The sequence below is a fragment of the Plecotus auritus genome (assembly GCF_963455305.1).
Source record: "Plecotus auritus genome assembly, chromosome: 3".
NCBI classification, from domain to species: domain Eukaryota; kingdom Metazoa; phylum Chordata; class Mammalia; order Chiroptera; family Vespertilionidae; genus Plecotus; species Plecotus auritus.
The window spans coordinates 69,438,683-69,454,570 of NC_137772.1; the positions used below are offsets into that span (position 1 = coordinate 69,438,683).

The following is a 15,888-nucleotide window of genomic DNA, read 5'->3' on the forward strand; positions in this document are numbered from 1 at the left end:
TTGCATTAATTTTCCTTGTAGAAATATCGCATCTGGAATGTCAGCTACAATTATCATCACTGCTTGATTACATTTGTGATAATCTAGTTATAATTCAAGATCCATCTGGAATTTGTGCCTACCACATGAATGAATTAATTTGGGATATAATAGAATCTCTACCTTTTCATATTTTAAGTTTTTAATGTGGCACTAGAATTTGCAAGTTCCTTATGATTACAGGATAGCCTTGATTTAACTGTATTAGTAGGTATGTGTTGATTGTTTCTTAATAGACCTGACAATGTGGGTAAGAAAACCAATATGAGAATTGTGTCAGTTTCTCAATACATCTTTTCCTATCATGCCTTTTATGGGACTGAGGAAATAATTGCAGGTTGAGTCCATTGGCCCAGTAAACACACCAGGATACAGACTTGAGCAAATGTACAACTTTAACCTGGCTGTCATAGACTTTATTTTTGTCTGATGAATATGGTGGTATTTCATAGTTGTGAGGTACTTGATTCAATTCAGAGATAATATTAATAACTCCTCAACTATTTTGTTAACTTTATTTTCTAGTATGTAGGGTCTATTATCTGAATAAATATTTCTAGTATAGATTTGTAGCAATTTTCAGGGATGTTTCTTAAAAGAACCTATTCTTAGAATCAGTGAAGACTGATTAGAACTTAAGTGAGTTAAATAAAGTAATTTAGGAAAAGAGCATAGAGTCCCACCATGGCATTTCAACTCAGATTTCTCACAAATGATCTATATTTTTATGATTTAATAACTAAATGATAACTTCATAGATTATCTATTCCACACAGGGCCCTCATGATTAATTTGTTACTTGCAGAGACCTTAATAGGTAGCTAACATTTACTGATCACCACTAATCCATCAAACTTTTTTTCTTTTTGTATAAAGTAAATATTTTTGGTTCTCAGGGGCATATGATCTCTGTCACAATTATTTGACTTTGCTGATGTGGCAAGAAAGCATCAATAGACAATATATGATCAAATGGGTGTGGTTGTGCTCCAATAAAACCCTATTTGCCAAAATGGATGGAAGACTTGATTGGACAATTGACAATGGTCTATAAAGATAATATAGCCAACATGGTTTCTAATTCTTATGGACCTTCATCTAGAACAATAGTGCAATTGATATAAAAGAGTTCAATTTAATTGAATCAGAATTAATAGAAATTGAAAAATATACCATTGCACTCCTTAACAATACATTTCTTAACAGTAAAAGAATATTTGCTAGGCTATTCAGTAGTTATGGTTAAACATGTTGGTCATGACAGATCCACTGTGTTATTTCATACTAGAGGCCCGGTGCATGAAATTCTTGCACCGGTGTGGGGGGGGTGTCCCTCAGCCCAGCCTGCACCCTCTCCAATCTGGGACCCCACTGGGATCGGGCCTAAATGGGCAGTCGGACATCCCTCTCACAATCCAGGACTGCTGGCTTCCAACTGCTCACCTGCTTGCCTTCCTGATTGCCCCTAACCACTTCTGCCTGCCAGCCTGATCACCCCCTAACCACTCGCCTGCCAGCCAGTTTGCCCCTAACTGCCTTCCCCTGCAGGCTTGGTACCCCCCAACTGCCCTTCCCTGCAGACCCAGTCACCCTCAACTTCCTTTCTCTGCCAGCTGGGTCACCCCTAACTGCCCTCCCCAGCAGGCTTGATTGCCCCCAACTGCCCTCCCTTGCAGGTCTGGTCCCTCCCAACTGCCCTCCCCTGCTGGCCATCTGTGGTGGCCATTTTGTGTCCACATGGGGACAGTATCTTTGACCACATGGGGGCAGCCATCTTGTGTGTTGGAGTGATGGTCAATCTGCATATTACTCTTTTATTAGATAGGATAGAGGCCTGGTGCATGGGTGGGGGCCAGCTGGTTTGCCCTGAAGGGTGTACCGGATCAGGGTGGGGGTTCCCTTGGGGTGTGGGGTGGCCTGGGCGAGGGGCCTGTGGTGGTTTGCAGGCCAGCCAAGCCCCCCGGCAACCCAAGCAGAGGCCCTGGGATCTGGGATTCATTTATCTTCTACAATTGAAACTTTGTAGCCTGGAGCGGAGCCAAGCCTTCTGCTCGATCTGTGGCAGCAGCCATTTCTGTTGGGATTTATGTATCTTCTGTAATTGAAACTTTGTAGCCATAAACGGAGTCCAAAGCAGGCCAGGGCTGCAGAAGCTTGGCTTCCTCCATTGCCGCAAGCAACCCTAGCCTCCTGCTCTCTCCATCACCATGGCTGCAGCCATTTCTGTTGGGCTTTATTTATCTTCTATAATTGAAACTTTGTAGCATTGAGTGGAGGCCTGGGCTGGCAAGGGCAGGCGGAAAGCTTGGCTTCCTCCTTTATCAGGGAAACCCAAGCCTCCCTCCTGCTCTCTGTGGCTGCAGCCGTCTTGGTTGGGTTTATTTGCATATTCCCTCCTGATTGGCTGGTGGGCGTGGCTGGTGGGCATGGCTGGTGAGTGTAGCGGAGGTACGGTCAATTTGCATATTACTCTTTTATTAGATAGGATACATGAGATTTCTTCTACAGTATTGTTGGGAAATGTTGGCACTAAAGATTCTAGGCTCCTTATTACTTCAGGCTTCCAATAGTCCATAATAGGTTTTAGAGCTACACCTTTGAGTCCAGGGTGAATGGAACGACATCAATTTATCTCACTCAGATCAAATTTAATCCGGTACTCTCTGAAACTTTTCCTACAGGCAATTCCCAGGTACCTGTCTACACCAGTTAGCACATTACTGTAATTACTTTGGTGAATGGTAAATCTTCTTAGAGCAGGACTTGCATTAATTAATCAATCCATATAAATTTTGCATTTTATATGAATTTTATAGCCTTTCTCATTGTCAGAATCTTCCTCTGAGAAGTTGGCTTTCTTCTCAGAATTTGCCTTTCTTATTGAGAATTTTGAGTCAAACACATAGGGATTTTATGGAATATCAAGTTTTCTTTATTTTGAGTTTAAATTTATTGAAAAGATTTCAATTTTGTAATTTCAACATTTAAAATACTTTTAATTAAAAACAAATACTATATATATGGGTTATGCATTATAAAATTTACAAAGGAAACAAATATTTTATTTGTCTATTATATGATTACTAGAGGCCCGGTGCACAAAATTCATGCATGGGTAGGATCCCTAGGCCTGGCCTACGATCAGGGCCAATCTGGACCTTTCTTCCCCCAGTGGCCAGCTGCCAGCTGGGGCCTTCCTTCATTCCACACTGCCCCCTGGTGGTCAGCAGATGTCATAGCAAGCAGTCGAACTCCAGGTCAGTCGAACTCCCGAAGGGACAATTTGCATATTAGCCTTTTATTATATAGGACTAGTGGCCCAGTGCATGAAATTCATACACATTAAAAAGAAATTAATTAGAGGAAATATTTTAATATTGCTATTTGCCCTTTCTCTATAATTGAAGTGTGAGAGATGAAAGAAAATTAATAAAATATATATGAAAATCTCCCTCCTGTCAGATTCTTGGGCATGTTACAGGATCCAGAGTCAAGTCCATGCCCACCCACGTGTGCCTCGAAATCACGTGAGACCCAGACCCAGTGGGGGTGTTGGGGTGTTCCTCAACCTGGCCTGCACCCTCTCCAATCTGGGACCCCTTGGGGGATGTCTGACTGCCGGTTTAGGCCCGATCCCGGGATGGGGCCTAAACCGGCAGTCAGACATCGCTCTCACAATCTGGAACCACTGGCTCCTACTTGCTCGCATGCCTGCCTGCCTGATTGCCCTAACTGCTTTCACCTGCCAGCCTGATTGCCCCCTAATTGCTCCCCTGCCAGCCTGATCTCCCCCAACTGCCCTCCCCTGCCGTCCTGATCGCCCCCAACTGCCCTCCCCTGCTGCGACCCACCTCCTCCGCTGGAATCTGCCTCCTTCGTGCGAGGCAGTGGAGACATGCAAAGCTATGGGACTCCCACACTGTCCAAAGCTACGGGACCCCCAGACCTCACTGCGCTAGCAGCCTCCGGGCCCCGCCTCTGCTGTGCACACAGCCATCTTGTGGCGGCCATCTTGTGATGATGTTGTGCGAGGGCATCACTTGAGGGCATGATGCCACCTAGGCTTTTATTATATAGGATTATTAAAGGCAAATATAATTTTTTTTCAACATGTAGTATTGGACTGATGTGCTTAGTTCATAAAATTCTTTTTATTTCACAAATACTATTTATCACATTTTAACTTCTAGCATTTTTTGGAAATATACCTAATAGTTTATGTTAGAAAGCAGCTTCAAATATACATTTAATTTATTTCCACAAGCATCCTATGAGGAGGTTTCTTAACAGTATTCTATTTTACAGATAAATTAATTGAGATTCAGATGCATGAACTGATGGAGCCTAGAATACATGAACTTTTCTTTGGCTCATAACTTGTTCTTTTGTGTGTTATTTAATTGTTTTGTCTTACCAAGGTGTTTGTGTGTGTGTGTGTGTGTGTGTGTGTGTGTGTGTGTGTGTTTCAATGCTTCTGATAAAAGGCTTTACTTAAAATTTCAATTATCTTATAAAAGAAAACTGTACCCAGAAGCAACATTAATGACACTATTCATTTTTCTTCTACCTAAGTATTAGCACCTGCTGCTTGAACTATATCCCATTATAATATTTTCTACATCTAAATCTCTCTGTTGGGACTACTAAAATTTTTGAAAATAAGGGTATTTAATATAACCTGACATTTATTTTGATACTGATTTACTCTTTCATACCAATATAAGATGATGATGTTTCATTCTCTAGCATTATAATACAAAGTTAATTTTTAAAATGTATTTATTTATTTAAGGTTTCCCCCTTTCTTTTTTTCATTTTTTTTTTCTTCTCCTACTTTTTTCTCTATAGCAAAGCTAACTCTAGGTGGAGGACTTTTGAGGTTAAAAACTATATGTAAGATTGTATTTTAGTGTCAAAATTTTTGGTCATTTTGTGATCTTTGATATTGTTCATAATAGTCCTATCTAATAAAAAGGTATTATGCAAATTGACCACCACTCCAACACAAAAGATGGCTGCCCCCATGTGGACACAAGATGGCCACCACAAAATGGCCAGCAGAGGAGGGCAGTTGTGGGTGATCAGACCAGCAGGGGAGGGCAGTAGGGAGGAACCAGGCCTGCAGGGGAGGACAGTGGGGGGACCACGCCTGCAGGGAGGACATTTGGGGGCAACCAGGCCTGCAGGGGAGGGCAGTTGGGGGTGAATGGGCCAGCCTGGGACAGTAGTTAAGGGTGACCTGGCTGGCAGGGAGGGCATTTAGGGTCAACCAGGCTGGCAAGAAAGGGAAGTTAGGGGTGACCGGGCCAGGAGGGGAGGACAGTTAGGGGCAATCGGGCTGGCAGGGGAGAAGTTAGGTGTCAATCAGGCTGGCAGGGGAGTGGTTAGGGGGTGATCAGGCTGGCAGGCAGAAGCAGTTAGGGGCAATCAAACAGGCAGGCAGGTGAGCGTTTGGGAGCCAGCAGTCCTGGATTGTGAGAGGGGGATCGGGTCTATATGGGCAGTTGGACATCCCTTGAGGGGTCCCAGATTAGAGAGGGTGCAGGCTGGGCTGAGGAGCTGTGGAAAATTCCCCCTTGCATGTATTTCATGCACCAGGCCTCTAGTGACTTTAATAAAATTATTATTGTAATAATGACTTATTTCAATTTAAAAATTATTAAGCAATGCAAAAAAATGGAAAAAATTTTAATTCCTTACTAAGAAATCTATATATAAAAGCCCAGCGACCTAATGGTGGAACGACCAGAAAAACCCGTCAACCAGTCGCTGTGACAGGCACTGACTACCAGGGGGCAGACACTCAACTCAAGAGCTGCCCCTGGTGGTCAGTGCACTCCCACATGGGAGCAGCTGCTCAGAGTGCCGGTCCACAGCCACTCGGCTGACCAGGACGAGTGGTGCTCCCACAGCGGACCGATCCTCACAGGACACACTGCCCACCAGTGTATGAATCCATGCCCCAGGCCTCTAGTATTTTTATAAGTTAAGGTAAATATTTATTTAATGGAAACATAATATGATGAGACATACATTGCCAGCAATGTCCACAAAATTTGCAGGGCTAAAAGAAATCAGTTACTTTTTCACTTAAATAAAAGTGTCTTTTACTACAGTTAGGTCTTGCTCAAGGACTATCTATGGGTAATTCTTTATTTGATAATATAAAGATGCTCTTTACATTCTTTTCTCAAAACAAGAGCTAACTCATCATCAAGAGAAACAGAGAACTGCTTGCAAATTTACTTCGCTACTTTAATTTTACTCTTACAGACATTAAGAAATTATAATAAAGCTGGGATTTAGTCTTAGGGATCATTTTGTAGTATGTTTATTGTATCCTTTATTTTTACAATGTACATAAATGCATTACCAGAGAATGCAAGAGTGTATATATTCTGGTTACTAGAGGCCTGGTGACGAAATTCGTGCACGGGGGTGTGTGTCCCTCAGCCCAGCCTGCACCCTCTCCAATCTGGGACGCCTCGAGGGATATCCGACTGCCCATTTAGGCCTTATCCTGGTGGGATTGGACCTAAACAGGTGTCGGACATCCCTCTCACAATCCAGGAATGCTGGATCCCAACTGCTCACTTGCCTGCCTTCCTGATTGCCCCTAACCGCTTCTGCCTGCCAGCCTGATCACCCCCTAACCACTCCCCTGCCAGCCTGATTGATGCCTAACTGCTCCCCTGCCAGCCTGTTTGCCCCGAACTGTCCTCCCCTGCAGGCCTAGTCCCCCCCAACTGCCCTCCCCTGCAGGCCTTGTCCCCCCCAACTGCTTTCCCCTGCAGGCCTGGGTCCCCCCCAACTGCCCTCCCCTGCAGGTCTGGTCACCCCTAACTGCCCTCCCCTGCAGGCCTGGTCACCCCTAACTGCCCTCCCCTGCAGGCCTTGTCCCCCCCAACTGCTTTTCCCTGCCAGGCCTGGTCACCCCCAACTTCCCTCCTCTGCCAGCTTGGTCACCCCTAACTGCCCTCCCTTGCAGGCCTGTTCCCTCCCAACTGCCCTCCCCTGCTGGCCATCTTGTGGTGGCCATCTTGTGTCCACATGGGGGCAGGATCTTTGACCACATGGGGGCAGCCATCTTGTGTGTTGGAGTGTTGGTCAATCTGCATATTACGCCCCCTGGCGACCCAAGTGAAAGCCCTGGTATCTGGGGTTTAATTATCTTCTACAATTGAAGTTTTGTAGCCTGGTGCGGAGCCAAGTCTTCTGCTTACTCCATGGCAGTAGCCATTTCTGTTGGGATTTATGTATCTTCTATAATTGAAACTTTGTTGCCTTAAGCAGAGGCCTGGGCCGGCCAGGGCTATAGAAGCTTGGCTTCCTCCATCGCCACGGGCAACCCCAGCCTCCTGCTCCTTCCAGCTCTGTGGCTGCCACCATTTCTGTTTGGGTTTATGTATCTTCTATCATTGAAACTTTGTAGCCTTGAGTGGAGGCCTAGGCCGGCAAGGGCAGGCGGAAAGCTTGGCTTCCTCCATTGCCGGGGAAACCCAAGCCTTCCTCCTGCTCTCTGTGGCCATAGCCATCTTGGTTGGGTTTATTTGCATATTTGCTCCTGATTGGCTGGCGGGTGTGGCTTTGGGCATGGCTTGTGGCTGTAGCGGAGTGATGGTTAATTTGCATATTACTCTTTTATTAGATAGGATAGTAGTTATGTTTGCTCCTTTTTTTCTCTCTTTCTTGATTTCTGGAAATTTTTCAATATTCAACAATCATAATTCATGCAAACATTTATCCTCTGCATGTCAGGCACTCTGTTAATATAAATTCCTTTACCAAAAACATATTTTGTGTTCTATTAAACAAATAAACAAAGCAAGTCATAATAAGTTAATATTGGCATTTGACCCAGACCATCATCTCATAGAATATTCTTCACCCATTTATTCAACAAATAGACGTTATATTCCTAAAATATTCTACATGCCATCAATGTATTTAAACCATACTGGGTAATTAGCATGTCAGGGTAACAACGCTTCCTCCCACCCATGCTATGAGGATTAAAAGAAACCTTTTCTGAAAGAAGTTATATTTAAACTGATATCTGAGGTTTAAGGGGAGTTATCCATAAGAATGTCCAAATTGTTGTAAAAATCACAGAACAAGAAAAACATGTGCATGAAATCTCTAGAAGAAAGATGTGACATTCCAGAAACTGGAATTATTTAGTATGGCTAGAATTAAAAATCGATTGAAAGGGTATTGAAAGTTGAAAAACTTTCAAATCAGATAAGAAATAACACATGATATGGAATTTGAAGCAGGAAGGCTGAGGCCTGATTGGCAATAGTCAGAATTTATGATGTAATAGCTTTAGATTGGCACATAGGTGAGTGTTTTAAAGTGCAAACAGATGAATAATTATTGGTTTTTATAGCTTTTTAAAAGTTAATTCACAGTCTTACCTTCTACAAGTAACTATTTCCTGATGTAAGACCTAAATCATTTCTGCCTGATCTCAGTATGTTTAGCACAAGAATAGGAAAATATGCTTCATCTCCAAATTGTTTGGTACAGGGAAAGTAAATGATGTTTAGTCCTCAATTGTTTAATCCAGAAACAGGAAAGTATGTTGGTCAGTTCTCAGTAATTAAGGTAATAAATTAAAATGAAAGCTAAATTAAGTCACAAGAAAAAATACTAGTGCCCTTGGCCAAAGCAATTTTATTAGATGGGTGGTTGGGGAAGTAAAATTGAAATGGATTGAAGAATTTAGAGAATCAGGAGTTAAAATAATGAGTGCATACCACACTTGCAAAACATCTGGTTATAAAAGAAAATAGAGAGGAATCACTATGGCTTAAGTAGGTCATGAGGTCAAGAAAACATTTTATTAATTTTATTGTTTTATATATCTTAGTTTGGGGGAACCTTAAGCAAGTTTAAATTCTGATGCAAAGAGATCATATTGAACTTTTTAAATTACATTTCTTGTAACTTGAAGATTTATGTTATTGAGTGGCAATAACAATGTCATATTATATGAAGATTACAATGTCACATTATACCATCTAAGAGATTCTTAGATTAGAAAGCAACTGTATGGTTAAATTAATGAAGATATAAAAATTAGACAATAATAGAAATAATCCAATGTCAGATTTTACTTAGTACTTACAGGACCCACTGTAAAGATCTAATCTATTTCCTAAAATTTTAAGGTCTCATGTGTTGAACTAATAAGAGTGGATATATGATAGGAAGAATTTTCAATAATGAACCTTAGCATAAAAACCGTAAGTGTTCTGATGTGAAAACTGCTTTTTAAATCCTGAGTCAAAGGTTAAGGACAACTCAAGCCTGAGATCAGGAAATGATTTATGAGGAAATGTGCACACACTGTGACAGTGGCTGCTATTATAGGGAGAAAATCAAGCCAAATCTCTGACAGATCAACCAGCCTTCAAGGAAAGTAACTTATTTTCAGTAATAATATGGAGAAACTCAAAGCATAAGAAATTTAAGGAGAAAAAATTTAGGAGAGAACATGAACTCTGAAAAAAATAGTTTGAAAGCCGATTTCTAGCTCTCTGTTCTTTTAAGATTTATTCTTTCAAATTACTTTTAACATTTTCAGAAAAGCCCATATTATAGCCAATATATGTATATTTGGGTGTACATAAAAGGAGGTGCTGCCTGGCAGGTGTGGCTCAGTGACTGGGCATCAACCTATGAAACAGGAGGTCATGGTTGGATTCCCTGTCAGGGCACATGCCATTTGCGGGCTTGGTCCTCAGTAGGAGGCATATAGGAGGCAGTTGATCAATGATTCTCTCTCATCATTGACATTTCTATCTCTCCCTCCCTCTCCCTTTCTCTCTGAAAGCAATAAAAATATATTTTAAAAAGTAAATAAAAGAAAAGATGGTGCTATCTTGACAGTAATTAGCTTTTACACTGTTAGTACTGTCAAATTCTATGTTCTGTTCATGTTATATCTATGGTCTCAACCGAGCTCTAAAAATGTATTATTCTATTTTTTTCCTTATTTGTGCTAATATTGCACTCAACAGAAATTGGGTAACTTGAAAAAAAAAAGTATATTAAAGTATTATCTTGGTAACATTTCCCAGATATAAAACTCATAGTGAGGTGTAAAATTTTCTGCCCTAGGTATGTTATGTACCTTGTAAGAGATTAACATAAAGATCTGAATGGATCCTTTAGCCCTAATCTCCTTTAAACCAGTCTGGAACTACTCCTCAGGGCAGTCTCTAATATGTTGACTTTTAGACCTTATTCATGAAATCTGGTACCAGACAAGGAACATCAAATCTCAATGAGACAGTTTTAATCTATTTGGCAACTAATACCCCTGACTTGATTCTCCTTAGTCCCCTGAGAACCAATAATAATATGTTCATTCTAGATTTTTAAATGCATGCTGCAGGGCATTTTGTGACTTTTCTATTTAATGTGTTAATCTGTGGGAGAATTCTGCTGCTCTTGTTCTGTATGCCTGAACCCACATTCCTAAAATATATGCTGGGAAATGACCATATTCTGGGGCTATAATATGTATACTTGTGAAAGCAAACATATGGTACTGAAAAAATTTTATTAGTGTTAAAAATTTGAGGAGAAAGTTGTAAAGTATGGTGAAAATAACCATATTTCGTAGACAGATATTGTAGATAACAAAGGACACACAAATTTTCAATTGATTTAAATTTAAAACTTGTCTGTAGTTTTTTGGGATAGCTATGTACACAAATAAATTTTTTAAAATAATGTGTTATACATTTTTCTTATCTAACTCTAATGGACTTCATTTATTTTTCCCATGTTATATTACACTGGAAAGGCCCTCCAGAAAACTCTTGAATAAAAGCAGTATGAATAGATTTTATTTTCAAACTCAAGGAGAAAGGGTTTCCATTAAATATGATGCTTTCTATTTGAATGAATTATGTGGCTTTATAAGATTAAAATGTGCACCTTAATTAAATCCAACTTATTTGTGATGCATTATCAACTATATATTTGACACTTTTTTATATATACACTAGAGGCCCGGTGCACAAAATTCATGCACAGGGGGGTGTCCCTCAGCCCAGCCTGCACCCTTTCCAATCTGGGACCCCTTGAGGGATGTCTGACTGCCCGTTTAGGCCCGAATCCCGGTAGGATCAGGCCTAAACGGGCAGTTGGACATCCCTCTCACAATCCAGGACTGCTGGCTCCCAATTGCTCTCCTGCCTGCCTTCCTGATTGCCCTTAACCGCTTCTGCCTGCCAACCTGATCACCTCCTAACCACTCCCCTGACAGTCTGATTGATGCCTAACTGCTCCCCTGCCAGCCTGTTTGCCCCTAACTGCCCTCCCCTGCAGGCCTGGTCACCCCTAACTGCCCTCCCCTGTAGGCCTGGGTCTCCTCCAACTGCCCTACCCTGCAGGCCCGGTCGCCCCCAACTTCCCTCCTCTGCCAGCCTGGTCACCCCCAACTGCCCTCCCCTGCAGGCTTGATGGCCCCCAACTGCCATACCCTGCTGGCCTGATTGCCCACAACTACCCTCCCTTGCAGACCTGGTCTCTCCCCTGCTGGCCATCTTGTGGTGGCCATCTTGTGTCCACATTGGGGCAGCCATCTTGTGTGTTGGAGTGACGGTCAATTTGCATATTACTCTTTTATTAGATAGGATAGAGGCCTGGTACATTGGTGGGGGCCGGCTGGTTTGCCCTGAAGGGTGTCCCAGATCAGGGTGGGGGTTCCCTTGGGGTGTGGGGCTTCCTGGAAGAGGGGCCTGTGGTGGTTTGCAGGCTGGCCACACACCCCAGCAACCCAAGTGGAGGACCTGGTATCTGGGATTTATTTATCTTCTATAATTGAAACTTTGTAGCCTTGAGCAAAGGCTAGGGCAAGCCAGGGCTGGCGGAAAGCTTGGCTTCCTCGATTGCCAGGGAAACCCAAGCCTCCTGCTCGTTCTGTGGCCGCAGCCATTAATGTTGGGATTAATTTATCTTCTATAATTGAAACTTTTTAGCCTTGAGCGGAGGCCTGGGCTGGCCAGGGTGTGCAAGAAGCTTGGCTTCCTCCATGCCTGGGAAACCCAAGCCTCCTGCTTGCACTGTGGCTGCAGACATTTTTGTTGGGTTAATTTGCATACTCACTTCTGATTGGCTGGCGGGCATGGCTTGTGGGTGTAGAGGAGGTATGGTCAATTTGCATATTACTCTTTTATTAGATAGGATATCTTTTTTAATGTATATTTCTGATTTGATTGCTAATATTTGGTTTAGGATGTTTGCAAATATATTTAGGCAAGAGAATGACCATTAATTTTCCTTCCTTGTAACATCCTTTTTAGGTTTTGTATTCATGTTATATTTGCCTCATTAAATGAATTTGGACAAGTTCTCTTTTTCTGTTCTTTGGCAAGTTCTAAGAAAGAGGGATTTTTGTTTGTTACTGTTTATTGGTTTGGTTTTACTATGATGTGTAGTTTTCTTTGTTTTATCTTGGAATTTATGTCTTTAATACATTTTTGACTTTTGATCATTCTTTCTTCAAATGACATTTGCCTCATCATGCTTTTCCCCTACTTTTACAGTTATAATTATATGAATATTATAATTTCATACCATGTTTTATGTTTCAAAAAATACTTTTTTTAGCTTTTTATCTCAATATTTTAATTTAAATATTTTTAGATCACTTTGTCTTCTTCATCTGCATCCAGATTGCAAATTCATTCATCTTCCAAAAATCTCAAGTTATAGCATTATACTTTCTTATTTATTTCAATTTGGTTTTTTCATATAGCATAATGTGCTGTGAAAATCTTCAGCGTACCACCTATACTAAAAGATATTAATGACAGATATTTTCACATCTATTGAGTAATTATGACCCATCCATTCAGAGATTTCTGCAGCACCTGGGCGCCTGTTTCTATTCTCTGTTATTCTCCCCAGGTCCTGTTTCTTTATAGGCCCATTATTCTTTTTCTTTAATGGCAAGCATCATATGTGTGCAAAAGAAAACACAGAGTCTGGATGAGGTTATCTTTTCCTAAAAAGAATATATTTTGACTGTTTTCTGACATTTAGATTAGAAAATTACCTCATTGCAATTAGAGATTTTACTGATTCAAATCTAAGTTTCAGGCTCTGTATTACCTTATCTTTTTCCAGTTTCCTTAACCCCTAGGATACAGCCCTTAGGAAGTCTCGGTGAGAGCCTGTGTATTTATCACAGTCCCTTTTCCCTGTTGGTCCTTAAATTCAGATGTTTATTTTTCAAGCTCTGTTTAACTCCTCAGCCTTCTATAAGGCATGCTCTGTTGTCTAGCATGGCTTAGGAATCAGCAAACACCTCCAGAAAAAACGTGGTTCACCATGACAGCCTTACCTAATCTTCCTTCTTTTATGGCCCCTCCTTTACGTTTCTGGCTAACATTGGAACCCACAATTCCAATATCCATTATTTCCCCCAAACCTCATGACACTAACCAAAGTTGTGCTTAGTTGCTACATTATATTGGGCTTGTCATACTCTCACCCTATGCTGCTTATACTTACTAAATACCTAGGGGACGGGGACAGCACAGACTAATGAGCTGACCTCCATGAATTCGCCTTTACTAGAGGATCTTGGCCCTTCATGGCATAGCTGCTTTCATAGCTATTATTAAACCCAAATAATTATTTTGATATTATATGTAACTTTGTTTCTGGTGTTCTTGGTGAAGGATTTAGTCAGCAACAAGTTATTGCATTGTAATTGGAAGCAGAATACTCCATATTACCCTCTATCTTGAAATAAGCCTTTTCATTATTATTCATTACTCTTGATGGTTGTGGTGGGCACATCATACATATAAGGATACTGAGAGTATTTTAAAGTCTTCATCATGAAACAGTCTACTATATTAATAGATGTAGTAGCCATACTTAAGTATCATGGGCTTTTTGAAATCCTGAAGTTTGATACTTACGATTAAAATATAAGTAACTGAAGTAATACATTCTGTATTGCATATTTTTGTTTAACCAGTTAGGTACAGAATATGAAACAGTAATTTATAATTTATTGTTAATCTTTTGTGAATCATGTTTCATAATTTCTCATAATAAAATTCACCTATTTCTGTAAAGCAACATTTACCATACCTCACAAAAATCATAATTTAAAATAGTATAATAAGATGATCTACCTCAATATCAAATGGAATAAAGTAACATCTTATTAGTAATTAATTTTAGGCTAAGCATATTTGTATTTTACTATGTCTGGGACTTTTTCAGATTTACTAACTTTATGTTATTATAAATACAGATAACTTACCTTTTTAAATCTTTTTAAAGACAAAAATGCAGATAATTTATAATTTATTTACTGCTTCCTGAAGAAAATCATTTAACCCAAAATATATTTTTGTTTTGTTTTGTTTTGTTAATCTTCACCAGAGGAGAATTTTCCATTAATTTTTAGGGAGACTAGAAGAGAGAGGGAAAGACAGAGAGAAATATCTATGTGAGAGAAGCACATTGATTGGTTGCCTCCTGCAGGAGCCCTGATCAGGGCTCAGGCCAGGAAGAAGCCTGCAACCAAGGTATGTGCCCCTGACTAGAATTAAACCTGGGACCCTTTGGTCTTCAGGCCAATGCTCTATCCACTGAGCCAAACCAGCCAGGGCCAAAATAGATTTTTTAAAAATATATTAATAATGATTAAGTTAAAGAGAGAGTCGTTGATTTTCTTTATACATTTTTAAAACTGAATGTAGTTCTGGACAATCTGTGGGCCTTATAAACACCAACATTTTTGTGTGTGGTTTGCAGGCTGTCAGCAACTAGCCATTTATTGACACCTCAAAGTGATTTGGACTCCAGCAGCTCTGAAGAATTCTATCAGGCCGTTCACCATGCTGAGCAAACCTTCAGGAAAATGGAAAGTTACTTGAAACAGCAGCAGCTCTGTGATGTTATCCTGATTGTTGGGAACCGCAAGATACCTGCACACAGGTATAGTAATTTGTCTTTCTTGGAAACACGTGTTCAGGAGTTTAAAAGTGATAGTCTGGTAGATAGATTACAAACTTTCATGATTAGAGAATGAAAAACTCATATTTCTAAGAAAGCTTGGGTATTTTTCATTTGCTATTATTTATTTCTTTAAGTAATCTTTTAAAGAAATAAAGCAAATATAAGCAGTTCAAAAATACAACTTCTGCCCTAGCGGGTTTGGCTCAGTGGATAGAGCATCAGCCTGTAGCCTGCAGACCAAAGGGTCCTGGCGATTGATGTGTTTCTCTCACATCAATGTCTCTCTCTGTCTTTCCCTCTCTCTTCCACTCTCCCTAAAAGTCAGTGGAAAAATATCCTAGGGTGAGTATTTACAACAACAACAACAAAAAAAATACAACTTCCTTTAACTGCTTGATAAATGCTCTGTTTTATATAATTCACAATTATATTGAATGGAAATCAATCTTAAAGTAGTATACACTGAGTGGCCAGATTATTATGATCTCTGAATGCATAATAATCTGGCCACTCAGTGTGTGTGTGCATATATATATATATACATATATATATATGGGGCTCGGTGAATGAATTCGTGCATGGGTGGGGTCCGGCAAGCCTGGCCAGGGGGAGGGACATGGGCTGTTGGCCGGCCTGCCTGCTGGTCGAACTCCTGGTTGACAATTTGCATATTAGCCTTTTATTATATAGGATATACACTGAGTGGCCAGATTATTATGCGTTCAAAGATCATAATAATCTGGCCACTCAGTGTATATTCCTAAGATCTGAAATGAGATATGCTTTTCTGATTGACTTTTTGAAAGGAAGTAAGGTTACCTTGGGTACATATTATTGTTTCAACTAGGA

The 15,888-nt window shown here is 40.6% G+C and overlaps 1 protein-coding gene across 1 annotated transcript in view; it reads left to right on the forward strand.

Moving 5' to 3' along the window:
- The window catches only part of KLHL1 (kelch like family member 1), a 435,664-nt gene that overhangs the window by 140,737 nt on the left and 279,039 nt on the right, over positions 1-15,888 (forward strand). Inside the window, exon 2 of the mRNA XM_080659234.1 lies at positions 14,836-15,018. Coding sequence (XP_080515360.1) covers positions 14,836-15,018 — 183 coding nt within the window. The remainder of the gene's footprint in view (positions 1-14,835; positions 15,019-15,888) is intronic.